Source organism: Camelina sativa, chromosome 6 (genome assembly GCF_030686135.1).
Source record: "Camelina sativa cultivar CO46 ecotype springtype chromosome 6, ASM3068613v1".
In the NCBI taxonomy this organism is placed as follows: Eukaryota; Viridiplantae; Streptophyta; class Magnoliopsida; order Brassicales; family Brassicaceae; genus Camelina; species Camelina sativa.
The window spans coordinates 17,136,962-17,154,374 of record NC_141885.1 but is presented as its reverse complement, the minus strand read 5'-3'; the positions used below and the strand labels follow the sequence as shown (position 1 = coordinate 17,154,374).

Below are 17,413 nucleotides of genomic sequence, written 5' to 3'. Positions count from 1 at the left end.
TTTTAAACTTGGGCCCCAAGCAAACACATGTAATTTGGTGGTTTAGAACATAATTTTCTTTTCAACCAATCATTTATTTTGGTTTTAGTTAATATTAAAGAAAAAGAAATATGTGGCGGTGTAAAAAAAAAAACACAACAAAAATAAAAAAGTTATATTTCCTTTTTCCTAGATACATCATTCCATCTCAAATTCGGAAAACTTTTCTCTATATAATCAACTAGTAGTCTCACCTTCCCACATTATTTCCATTAGTCTCTCCCCCTTTTCTCTCTCTATACAATCAACGAGTAGTCTTAACTTTGAGTTTGTTTTTCTTACTCTAAAAACAATGGCTGTTTCCGATGATCTCCCACCACCACGTGTGAACAATCATCACGTGAAGAGAAGAAGCACAAAAACGAGAATGATAAGAAGGAAGGAACTTGAAGAATTGATCAGCACAGCCATAAGAGCCGCTCATGTTGCAAGAGACAAAGGGTTTTACATCGTCTCTCCCGAAGCCATACGATGCGTTGCGATCCTTAGACAGATACGAAGCTTACCGGCTCTAAACGCTCGGCTTATCACCAAGACCGACGGCTTTCATACTCTTCTGTACCTCTCCAAGAATGGTAACCCTAAAATCCGCTCCGAGTCGCAATCCGTCATTGATCACTGGAAGGGCATTCTCCAAAACAAAATTACTCAATAATGGAAGAGAGAAGACTTTGAAGATTCATCATCAATGGGAGAGTATAAAACTAGGGGTTTTTTTTTGTTGAAAAAGGGTTTAACAAATTTGTAAGAAACTACTGTCTTTGTGTTTATTCGAATACCAAAATTTTTACATGTTTGGACTTTGGAGAAGAACCAAATCAATCGTTAATAAACCAAAGTAGCATGAGTAATGGGGTAAATATGATCAAACTGATAATCATGGGCTAATAAAGAGATGATTAGTTAATTCGAGGTCAAAAACATAAAAAAGAGTAAAGCTTGTCCTGGTTTATCTCTCGTGCCTCAGCTTTGTTTTTTTTTTTTTTTTTTGTTCGTATAATTTTTTTTTTTTAATTTTGGTTTTTATTAAACTCCGACAAAGAGGCAGTGAGTAGGGGTAGGGCTTTCCTTTTTTTTTCCGACGATTCGTTCCCTCGCGCTTCGTCGTCTGACATCAGCGCACTTTAGCCACCGTCGTCGTTATCATACGCCCACCACCGCCGAAGGTAAATATTGCGCGGCCTTCCTTACACACGGGGGTCCGTTTCGAGCTGATTTGAAAAGAGAAAACGAAACCCTAATTCGTCGATTTCCATCACTTTTGATTTATCATTTATCTATCTATGCTTCAACCTAGCTCTCTCTGGTTTATCTCAAAGGATCGAATCTGGGAATTTGATTGTTTTGGTTTTGGTGTTTTTTTGATTCAGGGGAGAGAGAGAGAGAGAGAGAGAGAGAGAGAGAGATTCTTCGATTGATTTTTCCAATTTTTGATCAATTCGTCACTGAAGTAGATCTGAGGCAATAAGACTGCGGACGAATTTGACTGGGAGAGAACCAGATCTAGGTTTTAGGGTTTGATGCGTTGGCGATGTTCAGTGATCGGCGGAAGCGGGATATGGCTAATCATGGAGATGGAAACAAGTACGCGTCTGTGAATCTGAATAAGTCTTATGGCTATCAATCTCATCATCAGTATAATCAATCTGGAGGTTATGGGGCGAACCGAGGGAGAGGAGGAGGAGGTGGTGGTGGCTATGGCGGTGGTGGAGTTGGGGGAGGAGGAGGAGGAAGTATGGTTGTCCTTTCACGGCCAAGAAGCTCGCAGAATGCTGGGCCGAAGCTATCTGTACCACCCCCCTTGAACCTTCCTTCACTCCGTAAGGAGCATGAGCGAGTTGATTCATCTGGTTCGAGCTTTCATTCTGGTGGAGGAATCACTGGGACTGGAACCAGACCTGCTTCATCTGGTATGGGATGGAGTAAGCCTGCCGCTACAGCTACTGATGGTGATACTGCCAACCATACTGCTGAAGGTGTTACCAGGGGGAGTAATGGCTTGAATATGTCCCTTGCTTCTCGTGTTGGTGCAGCTGAACCTATGGAACGAGCTTTTCATCATGTAGAGAAAGTTGCTACTTTGAGGGGTGAAGATTTTCCGTCCCTTAAGGCTTCTCTGCCTTCAGCTTCTGTGTCTGGGCAGAAACAGAAGGAGGGTGTAAATCAGAAACAGAAGCAAGGTACAGGCGAAGAGTTTTCAAAAGAGCCGAGAGGTGTCTCTGGTAGTGGCAGTTCACTTGTAGAGATGAGGCCTCAAAACCAGTCTGGGCGTAGCCGCCTCGGTAATGAGCTCAGCGAGAGTCCTAATTTCTCAGATGGATTACATTCATCTGAACAAGTGAGGAAAAAAGATTATTTTCCAGGGCCACTGCCTCTTGTTCGTTTGGCACCACGCTCTGATTGGGCTGATGATGAGCGTGACACTAGTCATGGGTTAAGAGATCGGGTCAGAGATCATGGCTACTCAAAGAATGAACCATTTTGGGATAGGGGTTTTGATCTTCCAAGGACTCATGTCCTGCCCCAAAAGCATGCTACACCTAATTCTTTTGACAAACCAGGGCAGCGTGAAAATGAAACTGTGAAGTCCTCTATGACTCAAGTAAGACCAGTTAGTGGAGGAGGAAGGGAGGCCAACGCTTGGAGAGTCTCCGCACCACTCCAAAATGAAGGTGCAAATAATAGTAAAAATATATATGGAGCAAGGCCGTCTAGTAGGGGCAGAGAAGCTGCTAAGAAAAGTAACTACGTCTCGTCATCATCAAGGGAAAATGTTTGGAATAATTCTGGAGCTAGAGAGGCTCCATATCAGCATGGAGGAAGACAGCCATGGAATAATAATATGGATAGCTACAGCAACAGAGGAACATTTAACCGGGACGGGTATGGAATGGAACATCAAAATAGGTACGGAACAAACTCAACTAGTATAAGTCTGCTTACTTGTTGTAACAAGATTTTCCTAATTGATGCTCTTTATATTAACTTCTTGCAGGGATAATCGTCCCTTCTTCAAAAGTGACAAACCTCATGTGGAAGATCCTTTCATAAAAGACTTTGGTGACTCTGGATTTGATGTCCATGATCCATTCCCAGTACTTGGTGTTGCTAAGAAGAAGAAAGAGGCATTAAAGCAAACAGAGTTTCATGATCCTGTCAGGGAGTCGTTTGAGGCTGAACTTGAACGAGTTCAAAAGATGCAGGAAGAGGAACGCCGGCGGATCATTGAGGAACAAGAAAGGGTGATAGAACTAGCTCGAACCGAAGAAGAAGAGAAACTGCGGCAGGCTCGCGAACAAGATGAGCAGCAAAGAAGATTAGAAGAAGAGGCTAGAGAAGCTGCTTTCAGAAACGAGCAGGAGAGAGTAGAGGCTGCAAGGAGGGCAGAAGAGTTGAGAAAGTCAAAAGAAGAGGAGAAACATAGGTTGCTCATGGAGGAAGAAAGGAGGAAGCAGGCTGCTAAGCAAAAGCTTCTAGAGTTGGAAGAAAAAATATCCAGGAGACAGGCCGAAGCTGCCAAAGGTTGCAGCAGCTCTTCAACCGTTTCAGAGGATAAGTTCTTAGATATTGTTAAAGAAAAAGAGTCTGCAGATGTTGTTGACTGGGAAGACAGCGAAAGAATGGTGGATAGAATTACTACTACGTCATCAACTTCAGATCTACCAGTGCCCATTAGATCTTTTGAGAACAATGCCGCTTCTCAATTTTCTAGAGACGGCTCTTTTGGGTTCCCTGATAGACAAAAGCCTACTTGGAGAAAGGAAGATATTGAGAGTGGAAGCAATTCGAGATTTGTTCCACAAAATATGGAGAATGTTCCACATAGCCCACAAGAAGAGTTCTTTGGTACAACCGGATATCTCAGTGCCCCTTCCTACTTCAAACCAGGATTCCCAGAGCATTCAATTGATCAGAGTTGGAGAATTCCTGGAGATGGAAGGACCCATGCTAGGATGGAATCTGAATCTCGTGAAAGTTTTGGAGAGCAATATGGTGAACCTGGATGGGGACAAAACCATGGCCGTGCACGCCATGGTCCATACCCTACTTATCCTGAAAAGTTGTACCAAAATCCGGAGGGAGATGACTATTATCCTTTTGGAAGACCAAGGTATTCAGTAAGGCAGCCACGTGTTCTTCCCCCTCCCCAGGAGTCTAGGCAGAAGCCGTCCTTTAGAAGTGGTGAGGGTGAGCATCCTGGCCCCTCAACTTCTGTTGGAGGGATTAATTATAACCATACAGGTAGGACTAATTCGACCGTCCTAGCCAGTTATATAGGGGAACTTCAAGATCATCATGTGCTGCCTGGAAGTGGTATCGATGAACATCATCAGTTGGATAGCAAGCTGACTGGAAGATGTGACTCACAGTCTTCACTTTCCGTTACTAGCCCACCTGATTCCCCCGTTCACCTCTCTCATGATGACTTGGATGAATCAGCAGATGCATCTGTCTTAGCTACTTCCAGAAAGGGAGAAGATACTGGTTTACTAGAGAAGAGGGGGGGAGCACCAAATATTTCTAGTGACACTGGAAAGGATAGTTTGATGATTGTTACAGGCTCTGTGTCTTGTTGGGATAATGAAGAGTGGACTCTTGATAGTAATGAAAGGTTGCAGGAACAAGAAGAATACGATGAAGATGAAGATGGATACCAGGAGGATGATAAAATACACGGGGTAGATGAGAACATAGATCTCGCTGAAGAGTTAGAAGAAATGCATCTCGAGGATAAGGACTCTAATCTAGTCTTAGGCTTTAATGAAGGAGTGGAGGTTGAAATACCCAGCGATGACTTTGAAAAATGTCAACAGAACTCCGAAGCAACATTTCCACTTACTCAGCATAGTGTCGATTCTTTAGATAATGAAAGACCTTCTATTGAGAAAAGCCGTGGTGAACAAGCCGCCCAACCTGTTGAAATTTCTGATCCGTTGAGCATGCATAATGTGTCTAGGAACTTCCAGGGTGCTGAAACCATGATGCAGAACTTGCCAATTCACCAAAATAATGGTCGGCAGTCATTTGAGGTGGCCAATAAAGTAGGCTCCACGAGTAATATTACCGTTTCTACTCATCCTGTCATACCACCTCACAGCAGTAGTCTTCATCCATCATCTCTTCAGACAGCTATTCCTCCTGAATCTACGACATCAGCACAGATGGAGGAGCCTGTCAAGTTTCAGTTTGGTTTGTTTTCTGGTCCCTCGCTGATACCGTCTCCTTTCCCTGCCATACAGATTGGTTCCATCCAAATGCCACTCCCTCTTCATCCCCAATTTGGTTCCTCGCTTACCCATATGCAACAACCCCAGTCTCCTATCATTCAGTTTGGTCAATTACGATATACATCCCCAATATCACAAGGGGTGCTGCCACCACCACATCATTCAGTTATCCAAGGGAACGGTTTATCAACTTATGCTTTGAATCAGAATCCTGGATCCTCGGCGACTGTTCAAGGATATTCGGGTAACCTGATTGCTAGAAATGCAGCAACCTCTGTCTCAAACCCTCAGCTTAGTGTTCTTAGAAGACCGACGAATGTTTCTGATGGAGGCACACTGAAGAATGCTAATAAATCTCCAGTGGCAGCGAGCATTGAGGCTGCTGTGCTACCTCAAAAGCAACCGGAGTTGTCTGGTAAGTCGCAATTACCTCCTCGAAAGATGAGTCATGGAAAATCAAATTTTGTTGAAAGACAATCAGGATACCAAGTCCAATCTGACACTACTGCAGTTAGAAATTCTGGCTTGCGCTCATCAGGTAATGCTGAGGTTTCTCGGGTAGATTCTGGCGGTAATAGAAGATATCGGCGTCAGAGGGTTGAATTTAGAGTTCGGGAATCAAACTGGCCATCTTCTGAGGATAATCGAAATAGTAATGGAAGGGCTCAATATCCTACAAAAGACGGGAGTAGAAAATATGTTGTGTCCAACAAGTTCCAGAAACAAGCCTTAGATAGCTCAGTGTCCGGTTCGAATTCTATGCAAAAAACAATAAGTGGGGGTTCATATGAGAATAGAATTGGGAAAGATGCTGTCGTGAGAAATCCACTCAGTCCAAATTCTGGACAAGCAAACCTAAAAAGGAATATGATTTCTGAAAAGGAAATTGATGCACCTTTGCAGAGTGGAATTGTTCGCGTCTTTGAGCAACATGGCATTGAAGGTCCTAGTGACGATGATGATTTTATTGAGGTAAGATCAAAAAGGCAAATGCTTAATGATCGCCGTGAACAGAGAGAAAAGGAAATCAAGGAAAAGTCTCAGGCATCCAAGGTTCTGTGATGCATTCTAAAAACTCTAGTATTCTACTTGTGAATTGTTACGATGACTGAGGTAGTTCTCACTAAAAGTGAAGTTGTTTTCTTGCAGGCATCCCGAAAACCTCGTTCAACTTTCCAGACCAGTACTACTGCAGCCAGGTCCAACAGAAGTCCACCAGCCAGCCGAGTTACAAACAATAAGCAATTTAACCCCGTCTCCAACAGACAGCTGTTAGCACCAATTGGCACACCTTCCCCTAAAACAGATTCCCATGCTGATGAAAAATCTGGGAGCAACAAGTACATTCCTCTATTTGATCAACTTAAATACTTTTTTTTTTGCAGAGATAGCTCCCCTATGATTATGTTTTTTACCTTCAAATTCATTTTGCAGGTCCACTCAGGCAAGTAGTGCTTTTCCAGTTATATCCAAAAATGATCAGAATCCAGCGTCAGGTTTAGTATTCAGCAACAAAAAGGTGCTGGATAATAGTCATACATCTGTGGGGACTTGGGGTAACCAACTCACCTATCAGCCGGTGAGTATATATTGCTCAAGGTTTCGCTAACTTGTTTTGACTTGGGTTCATGTTCCTACAAAAAAGGAAATAGACATCCAACAAAAATAAATATTTCGATATGAATTGATAAAATGGTTTACTGAAAACATGAAGAGTAATATTTTGTTACAAAGGAAGTCATAGCAGATAAAAATCTGAATAGTTTTTGACTCTTTCTCTACTACCAGTCACGGATTACGCCTATGCAAGTTTCTGAAGCCTTTTGATATTACCTTGTAGGTTATGGCCCTTACCCAGAGTCAGCTTGATGAAGCCATGAAACCCGTATCTCTTCTTTCATGTGTTTCTGTTGAAAATGGTGCCAACCGAATTAGCGAGCCGAATCCAACACCAGTATCTGTTGTGCCAAAGAACAGTACTTTTTCAAGCAGCACAATTCCAATAAATTCATTGCTTGCCGAGGGCAAAATTCAATTTGGTGAGAGTTGCTGGCCGGAACACCTCGATTGTCACTTTTGAAGTGATTCGTCTTTGCATTTAAATGATGCATCTTTTCTTCTCTATTAGGTGCAGTTACATCTTCCACTGTTATCCCTCCCTGTGGTGGGCGTACGGAGAACGATAGCTCTTTATATTTTGAAAAAGATAATAAACATTGCAATCCATCATCCACCGGCATGGAGATTTGTGAAGCAGAAGCCGAAGCCGCTGCTTCAGCTATTGCTGTTGCAGCCATAACTAATGATGAAACCGGTGGGAATGCCTTGGGTACTGGCCCTGTATTACCTGTTGAAACCAAAATTTACGGAGGAACAGAGTTAGACGATGGGTCAGCAAGTGGTAATATTTGCTTTCTGTCGGGTTTATGCATATTCCCAAAATGGTTATTTGTTGTCTAAAGTAATTTCTTTCGCTATGACAGGTACTGTTGGTGGAGAGCCTAGTCTATCAAAAGCTGAAGAGTCTCTCATTGTTTCTCTCCCTGCAGATCTTTCAGTGGACACCCCTATCTCTCTGTGGCCACCAGTACCAAGTCCACACAACTCAAACCAAATGATCACTCACTTCCCTCCAGGCCCTCCTCATTACCCTTTCTTTGATGTGAACCCCATGTTAAGAGGACCCATCTATGCTTTTGGCCCGCACCATGACGCAGGAGCAAACCTCCAATCACAGTCCCAGAAAGGTCCAGGAACAGTTTCTGGTCCACCTACGACCTGGCAACAGCAGGGTCATTCAGGAGTAGATTCATTCTATGCTCCTCCTAGTGGTTTCACGGGTCCTTTCCTAACCCCACCCGGTACTTTTCCTGGCGTTCAGGGCCCTCCTCACATGTTCGTTTATAACCACTTTGCACCCGTTGGACAGTTTGGCGGGTTGAGTTTCATGGGCACAACTTACATCCCATCTGGAAAACAACCAGATTGGAAACACAACCCAATCGTGTCTTCGTCTCCGGTTGGAGGAGATGGTGATGTAAACAATCCAAATGTGGCCTCCATGCAATGTAACATTGTGCCTCCGTCTCTTCAGCACCTCCCTATGCCAATGTTTGACCCATCTTCTTTCCAGGTATTTGATCCCATCATTATGATTTCCAACAATGCTAAGTAGTATCAGAATCCAGTGACTTCATATTAATTTTCATGGTGTGGTCAGTCTTCTTCTCAGGAGATGCCTGTCCGAGCACGGTGGCCTTACATGCCATTTTCGGGTCCTCCAACAATGCAAATGCAGAAACAGCAGGAAGCAGCAGATGGCTCCAATCTTCCATCACCTCAGTTTAACAACAACATGCTTCCTCCTCCTCCTAATAGATATCCCAACATGCAAGCATCCACAGCGGCAGATGCAATGGTTGAGTCCTCAAATGCTTACAGTTCCAGTTCCACTTCTTGTGCTCCACCTCCAAAGGCCACCACCACCTTGTCTGATCCCAACAGTAACAACACTCAGAATCCAACTGGTCCTGGCTTCAAGCCACCAGCACAACAACAGCAACAACAACAACAACAATCTTCTCAGGAGAAGAACACGCCGTCTCAGCATGGTGGTGGGTCTAGCCACCACCAACAACAACACCAGCACAACCGGAGGTCAGGCTTCCATGGCAGAAACCAACCCATGGCAAGAGAGAGAGGTTTTCCGAACAACCCAAAGGTCAAGCAGATCTATGTGGCTAAGCAGACTGGTAACAGCAACGCCTCTGCTTCCTCCACCACCAACACTTCCCCCTCAATTTGATGATTCTTCCCCATCCAGGTCCGTTCAGATATGTAAACTCTTTCCAATAACCCAACCAGCTTTGGCTTCATAAGAAGATCTGGATTTTTTTTATAAATCAATTTTCCCATACTTCCATTAGCTTTTCTTTTTCTTTTTTCTTTTTTGTTCTCGTTAGATAATTAGATTTTGTCTCTCTTTATATGGGGACTTTGGTATGATGTTGGTAAAATATTGCCGTGAGCTTTTCGGTGTAGAATACCCAATTCACGGCTCCAATGTATCTGTTGTCAACAATATCTTTATCTTCTTTAAAATAGTTACACTTATTGAATTAATATTCTATGTTTTACTTCAGTGGAATTCATTTTATAGTCCATCGCAAATTATATGCGCATAGAGGTTCAACAGAACTTATTAAGTAACCAATGAGCTCCTAAAGTTTTCACAGTAGACTCATCATCAGCTTATACATCATCAGTTCATCTTACAATACAAAGACAGACCAATACTTGCCATGAAGATAAGCTGCTATCGATAAAAACTGATAATAAATATCTTCAGTAATATTACAGATAACATATAGGTCTGATAGCTCATCAATATTGTTAAAAACAACGACCTTTCTAGTTACCACCATAAGTTGTTCTTCTCATCATCCTCATGAACTCATCCATGTTAACTTCACCATCATCTGCAGTTTTTGAGTTTAGTAGATCATATATCTTATTACTCAAACCAAGCTTTGCACAAGAGAAAGAAAAAAAAAAGAAAAAAAAAATAGAAACTTACGGTCTCGATCTGCTTCTTCAACCATTTCTCTGATCTCAGCATCAGTGAAATTCTCACCCAAGTCCTTTGCCATGCGTTTAATATCATCAACAGATATCTTCCCCTGAAATAGTAGGTCAAATATCTAGAGAAATTAAGACTGTATTCTCGTAAAGAATTTCATAAACTAAAGATAAATATACATTTTTGTCAAGATCAATGATCTGGAATGCTTTGGTGAGCTCTTCTTTTGTGTCTCTTTCACCAATCTTAGCAGTCATCATATGAACAAACTCATCAAAATCAATGGCTCCACTTCCATCTTTGTCCACATCAGCTATCATTTTGTTGATTTGCTTCAAAAATCAACACATCGAGGTAGGTATAAGAATCAGAAAATAAACAACGAATCTTTCTTAGCGAAAAACCGAAAAAATAATAATAATACCTCTTCCGTCATTTCAAAACCAAGCGCCCTATCAAACATTGTAAATTCAAGAATCAGTTCCCAAAAAAAATCACATTAAAAACGAAGAGAAACATACAAGCCCAAAGATTACCTCATAGCAACATTAAGCTCTTTAGCATCAATGGTGCCAGACCCATCAGTGTCAAACAGCTCAAAAGCTTCCTTAATCTCTTGCCTCTTCTGCGTTGTCAACCCATGATGACGTCTCGGTTTCTCTTTCCTCGAAACACCTCTGTACAAACTCGACTGCGGTAACAACACCAAATTCAAAAATTTATCATATTAAAAAATCTCCAATATTTTCTTTAACACACCAATAACAAACACAAGGCAGAGCTCTCAAATCACTAAAAACCAAATCTCATCTCATGGTTTATCATGAAATCTAACCAAGTGTAGGAAAGGAAAAATAAAGATCAATTTTTTTAGACTAAAACCTTCAATCATAGAACCCTAATTTCTTCATTCTACCATTCGATGATCCCAAAAAATCCCCTGTTTTCAAATCAGATCTTATATAACCGATAATGCAAAATTGTGTTAACTATAGATCCTAATCGCTACACATAGAAGAAAAGACAAAGAGCAGCAATCAAAGGTACGAACGAACCATCTCAGCAATGAATCCAACAGATCGATCGATGAAGCAAAAAGCTCTTTCAATTTGCGCGTCGGGAGATAATATCTAACGTTTCTGCTTTCCTATTCTTTGCTTTCATACTAAAAAGTAAAAAAACTAAAAAGCGGCAACGAAATGGGTCAGATGGGCCTAATAGTGCAGGCCCATAACTAGCACTAATATATTTTGAAACCTCATATCCAACACTTTAATCCCACACTAATAAAATCATCATAATTTCTCTTTTAAGGCATAAAAGAAAGAATAACATCTACGGAGCTTGTGAGTTTTTAATCATGTCGTGTTTCTTATTTGAGGTGGTCTCTTGGGCACAAAATCAACTTGTTATAGATTTCAAGTGTAGTAGATTCATTGTCCTTAATCAAAACTAATTGACAATTACTGTATTTTTCTAACCATTGATCATTTTAACATGCCAAAATTGTACCATATCAACGACAACAATGTTATAGATGATGATGACAAGTGTTTGTGATTGGAAGAAGTATTCATATCAGTTATACACGTTTGATTTGAATCAAAATCAGTTTTATCTGAAATTAATCCAAAGTTATACACAAAAAAAAATCACGTAAGTTTACTTTAGTTTAATCATTTATCAAGCTAATAAATTACACATGTGTATATAAGAGAAGCCACCACCACGCCCCACGCCACGCCCATGCCTGACAAAAGTCAAGACAAGACTTAACAGAATCTAAGAATATACTTTTGCAAATGGAGCTCTGTTGTATATATATCAAATCAAATCATGCAACAATAGACAATAGACAATAATGTAATCTATAAACAAGTTGTGTCCCAAACATATATACTACTACTACTATATAGTGTTGTGTAATAAATAATACTACAATGCTGACTGAACTCCACCGAATTGTTTGGCCGTTTCAATTTACGTATCCCTTTCCCGAATTAACCTTTATCCCCACCACGTTTAAATTTAACGCCGTTATAATCATTCTCATCTCGGAAGCGATTGGTTCACTGTGCACGCCACCACTCTCGCCCACTGCTTCAGCTTCGTCTTCACCGTTTGCGGATCATCGCCTATTCAAACAACCAAATTAATATTTATTATCAATTTATCAGTCAATTGAGTTGTATATATGTATATGTTGTGTGTATAGGTTTATACGTACTGTTTCGGTATACGGAGCTGTGAGGACTGGTATCGCCGTCGGAGGAGAGTGAAGAAGACGACGTAGTGGATTTGTTAGAAACGGCGTCGTTGTAGCTTTTTTGAACGGCGAAGTAGAGTTCCAGCGCGGGAAGCGTGTCAGAAAGTCTCTGATCCGCGATCTCCGGAGATCCGAACCCGAATCCGAGTTCGAAACTCGCTTTGAGCTCGTCGAGATCTTCGTCGGTCAAGCTCTTTCCCCGGCGGAGGTAACGGTGGCGACGGGAGACATCTTGGCGTTTTGACCAAGCTTCTTCGCGGATCAGATCCGGAGACCACGAGTGCTGTTTCAAGAGAGAAGAAGAAGAAGAAGGAGGCGCGTGGAGACGACGCACTACCCCCGGCGAGGGGGTGTGCGGTGGAGGAAAGGTTTTACGATCAATGGCTGGTTTTTTTGGTAATTTAGTCGAAAATTTTGGGTGAAAAGGTTAGAGGGAGAGAGAGAAAGGTTTAGTTGAAGATTAGTGGGAAAACGTCCTGGTTTCCCATGAGAACTATGATATCGTATCAGATGGAGCCCGATCTTTACCCCCGTTCCAGATGGCTCTCCTGAAATTCTTCTCAATCTATATACCCATATATCTGTAATTTATGTTTTGTATCTCCATGAGAATAGAAGATATCATCTATTTCACCATTGCTATAGGTTTAATTGGTTTACTATTTGATTAACCGAGTGACGAAGTTTACAAACCAAAATAAACCTGATTTCGACCCGATTAAAACCTGATTTTGACCCGATTAGAAACATAACCCTCAACCGAGAAATCCCTAAAATCACATTTTAACCTCTTTTTTGTTTTCTCTCGCGACGAACCCTAGAAAATCAAATTTCACCATCGATTTCTCAAATTGAATCGATGGATTTAATAATCCGATCTGGTTTTGGGCAACAAGATGGTATTGGGCAAAGAGATGGTGTTGGAGAACGAGAGTACGATGAAGAAGGAGAGGATCGAGATGAATTTCACGTCGATATGCTTGCTCAGGAATTTACCGATGCTGAAGAGTCGATTCGTCATGATACGTACCCAGAAAGTGACGACGAGGAAGAAGGTCGTGGTCGTGGTGCGGGTCGTGGTCGTGGTGCGGGTCCAGAGAGGGTGTTTACGGATATCGGACGTGGTGATGGAACTTTGTGGAAAGACCAATCCTTCTACAATGGGGTCGCATTCAAGGAGAGTGTCTTGGACTATGCACTACATACTGGTTACAATTTGAAGCAATACAGGTATGACAAAGATAAACTCGGGTTTAGATGTGTTGGGGATAAGGGCAATTGTGAATGGAAAGTGTTTGCTGCACTTCTTCCAAACGCATCTTTGTGGAAGATTACGAAATACATTGATAAGCATTGTTGTACCCCCAATGGCGAGTGTGAGATGTTTAAGGTCCCAGTCATAGCTAGAATTTTTCTCGATAAGATTAGAGAGGAACCGGATCATTACAAGCCTTTGAGGATTGAACAGATTATCATGGAAAGGTGGAAGATATCCGCTACTAGGCCACAATGTCAAGCTGCTCGGAGAAAGGCTTTGGGATGGATAGAGTATGAGTATGAACAACAGTTTGCACGACTGCGAGATTACCAAGCTGAGATCTTGGAAGCAAATCCAGGGTCTGTTGTGGAGATTGATACAATTAAGAATGATGCTGGTCAAGACGTCTTCAATCGGTTTTATGTTTGTTTCGATGCCCTTAGAAGAACTTGGAAACAGACTTGCCGGCCAATAATAGGAGTTGATGGCGCCTTCTTAAAGGCAAAGATCAAGGGACAGTTGCTTGCTGCATTAGGCAGAGATGCAGACAATGGCATCTATCCAATAGCCTGGTGTGTTGTTCAAGTTGAGAACAAAGACAATTGGTTATGGTTTGTGAAGAGATTGAAGACTGACCTGGATCTAAACGAGGGAGATGGTTACATTTTAGTGTCTGATCGACAAAAGGTATGTATCTAACTAATTTATTATATTGGTTAATAAATGTGAATGCTCTCGTTTTTAATATGTTTGGTTTTTGGTTCTCAATTAGGGGTTGATAAAAGCTGTGGAGTTGGAGTTACCACAAATAGAGCATAGAATGTGTGTTAGACACATCTATGGGAACTTGAAGAAGACTCATCCTTCCAAGAAGCAAATCAAGCCACTCCTCTGGCATATGGCTTGGAGCTATAATGCAAAACAGTTCGGTGAGAGACTGGAACAGATACACGCTTATGACACTGGTGTGTATGATGATGTTATGAAGTCGAAACCAAAGAGCTGGTGTCGTGCCTTCTATAAGTTGGGGGGTTATTGCGAAGATGTTGACAACAACTTCACAGAATCTTTCAACAAGACCATCGACAAAGCAAGGGAGAAACCGTTTGTGGCAATGTTGGAGACAGTTAGAAGACTGTCTATGGTTCGGATTGCCAAGCGTTCAGCTCTCTCTCATTCTCACAAAGGTAATTAACTTTATTCAAAATTTAATGCAATTTTCTACGATTGTCTATGATTTTATTCAAAGACTGTCTATGATTTCTACATATTTAATGCAATGTTCTTGGTTTTTGATGTTTCAGGTTTATGTACTCCATATGTGGCAAGGTTTCTTGCTAAAGAGCATGACAAAGCTTCGGAATGCCAGGTGCATCCTTCTACTAATGGGTGCTTTGAAGTCACACTGGATGGAGACAAACACAGAGTTAGTTTACAAAATATGACTTGTACCTGCAAAAAATATCAAATATGTGGTATTCCATGTGAGCATGCCTATGGAGTGATTCTGAAGAGGACGTTAAGTGCTGATGACTATGTCTGCCAGTGGTTTCGAACTGCTATGTGGAGGCTTAACTACACAAATGGCATTACTCCACAAAGGGGTGCTCGTCATTGGCCTTCGACTTTAGGTGAGAATGTTCATGTTCCACCTGAGCCACCACAACCTGGGAGAAAGAAGATAACCAAGGCAGACAAGAAGAGGAAGCCAAGTGTAAATGAGTCTCCTGTCAAGAAGAAACCAAAACATAAAAAAAGGATAATGCACTGTGGAATTTGTGGTTCTGATCAGCATAACCGTAGGTACCACCAGAAGAAGAATCAAACACAGGTTGTTAATCGGTTTTTTCTCATTTTATTTCTCAAGATGAGTCTCTTGTTCTCATTTTTTGAAATTTGCGGTTTTTCAGGCTTCTCAGGGTGGTGGAGGAGAAGTTGTTCAAGGTGGTGGACTTTCTCAAGATGGTGGTGGACTTTCTCAATCTGGTGGAGGAGAAGTTGTTCAGGGTGGTGGAGGACTATCTCAAGGTGGTGGAGGACTTTCACAAGCCTGAATATTGAAGATTATGGTAGTAGGGGTCTGTTTTTTGGTTTAAGAGACTAGTTGGATCTGTATTTTGGTCGAATAGACTAGTAGGGTTATGTTTTTGGTCTGTGATCATGTTGAGAACATGATTTCAAAACGTTATCATTCTGCTTGTTTTCAGAACATGTGTTCATCATGTTCTGCCTTTTATGAAATGTGGAATGTCTTATCTTATTAAATGCAATAGCAACACCAACAGGAGTTCACACTCAACACCAAAACAAACAAGAGCATAAAGCAGAGCATACAACCGAACAACAATAGATTACAACCGAACAATAGTTTACAATAGCTCATCATACAAGCTTAAACAGAGCAAACAAGATCATAAAACCGAAAACACATACAATTATACTCTTATTCATCCTACATTGCAATTCAGCTTTTGCTTCCAACAAAACTTCTTCAACCCTCTCACAAAGCTCTTTTTCGAACTCCATTTGCATCTTCTCAAATTTCAGCTTCTGTTCTTGCAATGTCTCTATTGTACGCTCTTTCATCTCTTCTTTTACTCTCTCAAATTGAACACCCAATGTTGCTACCTCGTCCAACAATGCCTCATCGACCCACTTAAAGATGTGGTTATCGTTCACAAGCTAACATTATATCATAGAATACAATGAAAATTGATGAGAAGGATTAGGCTCGGATTTGGATTAGGTCGATGTCTACATCAAACAAAGCATAACATAGTACCTTCTTTGCTGCTGCTTCTCGACATCGAAAGTATCTCCGAGAAGGATTAGGCTCGGATTTGGAATTCTTTGCCACGATGTGTTCCCCACACCAGCATCTCTTAGGCACGCCAACGACGAATCCTCTTTGTCGAACATTTGATGAACCACTCGAACCTCCAGAAACGGTACTCATGGTTGCAAAGATCGATTTAAGAATTTTATGCTTTTAGGGTTTGAGGATTTGGGGATTTTAATGGAGTTATAGATGTGTTATAGATGTATCGTCTCGGGTCGGATTATTAACATCAGTCAGGTTTTATTTTTGGTTTTCTATTTGGTATGAACGGTTTCGTATCGGTTCACTCTTTAAACCGATAACATCCCGATATATGGGTATATAGATTGAGAAGAATTTCAGGAGAGCCATCTGGAACGGGGGTAAAGATCGGGCTCCATCTGATACGATATCATAGTTCTCATGGGGAACCAGGACGTTTTCCCAAAATTAGTTATAAAGGGAGTGGAGAAGAGAGAGAGAGAGAGTGGTGTCGCCGACGCATCAGAGATATTGGGCCGGCCCAAATCATGATAATGACCTGGATTTATTAGAATTGTTTATTTTAATTTTATTAAATTATGTAATAACTAGAAATAACTAAGCTAACACAAGTTGGTGTTGCATAAATGGTTAAAATACCTGAAAATTTTGGAAATTCTTCTTTTTATTATTAGAATAAAGGTATCTTTATGAGTAAAAAGTCTGATACAAAATTGCTTTTATGAGTTTATTATGTATATGAAAAAAACTAGTGGGTTGTTATAGCTAAACGACCTTAAGTGTTGTAACATCATCGTCATCTTTATATAATGTCCTTTCGAGATTAAAAGATACTGTTTTTAGATTTTAGCAAACGATATGGATTTGAATTATTTTAGGATTGTTTCTATGGATATTTTTGTTGGTCCAGTTGGCTTCTTACGGCCCAATAATTATGTACTTTTAGCAATATACGGTAGCTAACACTAAACCATACATAAAGCTGTCTACGGTCATTTACTGATTTACACTTGCTGCTCATCTTGATCAAACGATAACTATTTGGAATATATGATAAGATTAGCAAACGAGATTTTGATTCGAGTAGCTAGAAACAAAATAGGAATTGGAGCTAGGTCAAGGTTAGATTGTTGAAGATCATATATATTGGAGATATCACAACGTGTAAATCACTAATGTCCAATCAGGGAAAAATCTTGTCATGGCCGGTTGAACTAACTGT

General features: G+C 41.0%; 6 protein-coding genes across 9 annotated transcripts; 3 read left to right on the top strand and 3 right to left on the bottom strand.

Annotated features, from left to right (window-relative positions):
- The first annotated feature begins 274 nt into the window (after positions 1-274).
- Positions 275-836, top strand: LOC104699038 (uncharacterized). Its single transcript, XM_087453693.1, has one exon. The coding sequence runs from the start codon at positions 332-334 to the stop codon at positions 692-694; it is 363 nt and encodes a 120-aa protein (XP_087309819.1). The 5' UTR covers positions 275-331; the 3' UTR covers positions 695-836.
- Positions 837-1,006: 170 nt separating this feature from the next.
- LOC104791261 (uncharacterized) lies at positions 1,007-9,389 on the top strand. 3 transcript variants are annotated; one of them, XM_087453197.1, is made up of 9 exons: positions 1,007-1,205; positions 1,410-2,946; positions 3,035-6,320; positions 6,417-6,607; positions 6,702-6,846; positions 7,108-7,306; positions 7,402-7,668; positions 7,751-8,400; positions 8,488-9,389. In XM_087453197.1, exons 2-9 carry the CDS (start codon positions 1,571-1,573, stop codon positions 9,070-9,072), a joined length of 6,699 nt encoding a protein of 2,232 aa, XP_087309323.1. In that variant the 5' UTR covers positions 1,007-1,205; positions 1,410-1,570; the 3' UTR covers positions 9,073-9,389. The 3 variants fall into 3 exon arrangements, with proteins under 3 accessions (XP_087309323.1, XP_010515398.2, XP_019102311.2); XM_010517096.3 differs by having other exon boundaries at positions 7,396-7,668; XM_019246766.2 differs by lacking the exon at positions 1,007-1,205 and having other exon boundaries at positions 1,508-1,745; positions 1,865-2,946; positions 7,396-7,668.
- A 61-nt stretch (positions 9,390-9,450) lies between these two features.
- LOC104791260 (putative calcium-binding protein CML20) lies at positions 9,451-11,039 on the bottom strand. Its single transcript, XM_087453198.1, has 6 exons — positions 10,902-11,039; positions 10,383-10,537; positions 10,271-10,298; positions 10,026-10,178; positions 9,844-9,946; positions 9,451-9,745 (listed from the first exon to the last, which is right to left on the bottom strand). Exons 1-6 carry the CDS (start codon positions 10,902-10,904, stop codon positions 9,678-9,680), a joined length of 510 nt encoding a protein of 169 aa, XP_087309324.1. The 5' UTR covers positions 10,905-11,039; the 3' UTR covers positions 9,451-9,677.
- Positions 11,040-11,640: 601 nt separating this feature from the next.
- On the bottom strand, positions 11,641-12,539 carry LOC104699037 (uncharacterized; the record flags this gene model as incomplete). The annotated part of the gene is made up of 2 exons (XM_010414390.3): positions 11,641-11,981; positions 12,074-12,539. Coding segments are annotated over 2 exons (552 nt in total), but the record flags the coding sequence as incomplete, so codon positions are not given.
- A 51-nt stretch (positions 12,540-12,590) lies between these two features.
- Positions 12,591-15,640, top strand: LOC104728712 (uncharacterized). 2 transcript variants are annotated; one of them, XM_087453195.1, is made up of 4 exons: positions 12,591-14,057; positions 14,143-14,557; positions 14,675-15,201; positions 15,281-15,640. In XM_087453195.1, exons 1-4 carry the CDS (start codon positions 12,972-12,974, stop codon positions 15,422-15,424), a joined length of 2,172 nt encoding a protein of 723 aa, XP_087309321.1. In that variant the 5' UTR covers positions 12,591-12,971; the 3' UTR covers positions 15,425-15,640. The 2 variants fall into 2 exon arrangements, with proteins under 2 accessions (XP_087309321.1, XP_087309320.1); XM_087453194.1 differs by having other exon boundaries at positions 12,826-14,057; positions 14,675-15,640.
- Positions 15,641-15,703: 63 nt separating this feature from the next.
- LOC104699759 (uncharacterized protein At4g04775-like) lies at positions 15,704-16,510 on the bottom strand. Its single transcript, XM_010415104.3, has 2 exons — positions 16,153-16,510; positions 15,704-16,052 (listed from the first exon to the last, which is right to left on the bottom strand). Exons 1-2 carry the CDS (start codon positions 16,324-16,326, stop codon positions 15,753-15,755), a joined length of 474 nt encoding a protein of 157 aa, XP_010413406.1. The 5' UTR covers positions 16,327-16,510; the 3' UTR covers positions 15,704-15,752.
- Positions 16,511-17,413: the final 903 nt, after the last annotated feature.

Excerpts from the sequence above, each read along its gene's own strand:
- LOC104699038 (XM_087453693.1), top strand. The coding sequence starts at position 332 with ATGGCTGTTTCCGATGATCTCCCACCACCACGTGTGAACAATCATCAC.
- LOC104791261 (XM_010517096.3), top strand. The coding sequence starts at position 1,571 with ATGTTCAGTGATCGGCGGAAGCGGGATATGGCTAATCATGGAGATGGA. Across the intron at positions 6,847-7,107 it reads ACCAACTCACCTATCAGCCG|GTTATGGCCCTTACCCAGAG; the intron begins GTGAGTATATAT and ends ATTACCTTGTAG. Across the intron at positions 7,307-7,395 it reads CGAGGGCAAAATTCAATTTG|GTGCAGTTACATCTTCCACT; the intron begins GTGAGAGTTGCT and ends CTTCTCTATTAG.
- LOC104791260 (XM_087453198.1), bottom strand. Across the intron at positions 10,299-10,382 it reads GAGCTTAATGTTGCTATGAG|GGCGCTTGGTTTTGAAATGA; the intron begins GTAATCTTTGGG and ends AATGTTTGATAG. Across the intron at positions 9,947-10,025 it reads TCATTGATCTTGACAAAAAT|GGGAAGATATCTGTTGATGA; the intron begins GTATATTTATCT and ends CTACTATTTCAG.
- LOC104728712 (XM_087453194.1), top strand. The coding sequence starts at position 12,972 with ATGGATTTAATAATCCGATCTGGTTTTGGGCAACAAGATGGTATTGGG. Across the intron at positions 14,058-14,142 it reads TAGTGTCTGATCGACAAAAG|GGGTTGATAAAAGCTGTGGA; the intron begins GTATGTATCTAA and ends GTTCTCAATTAG. Across the intron at positions 14,558-14,674 it reads TCTCTCTCATTCTCACAAAG|GTTTATGTACTCCATATGTG; the intron begins GTAATTAACTTT and ends TTGATGTTTCAG.
- LOC104699759 (XM_010415104.3), bottom strand. The coding sequence starts at position 16,326 with ATGAGTACCGTTTCTGGAGGTTCGAGTGGTTCATCAAATGTTCGACAA. Across the intron at positions 16,053-16,152 it reads GAGAAGCAGCAGCAAAGAAG|CTTGTGAACGATAACCACAT; the intron begins GTACTATGTTAT and ends ATATAATGTTAG.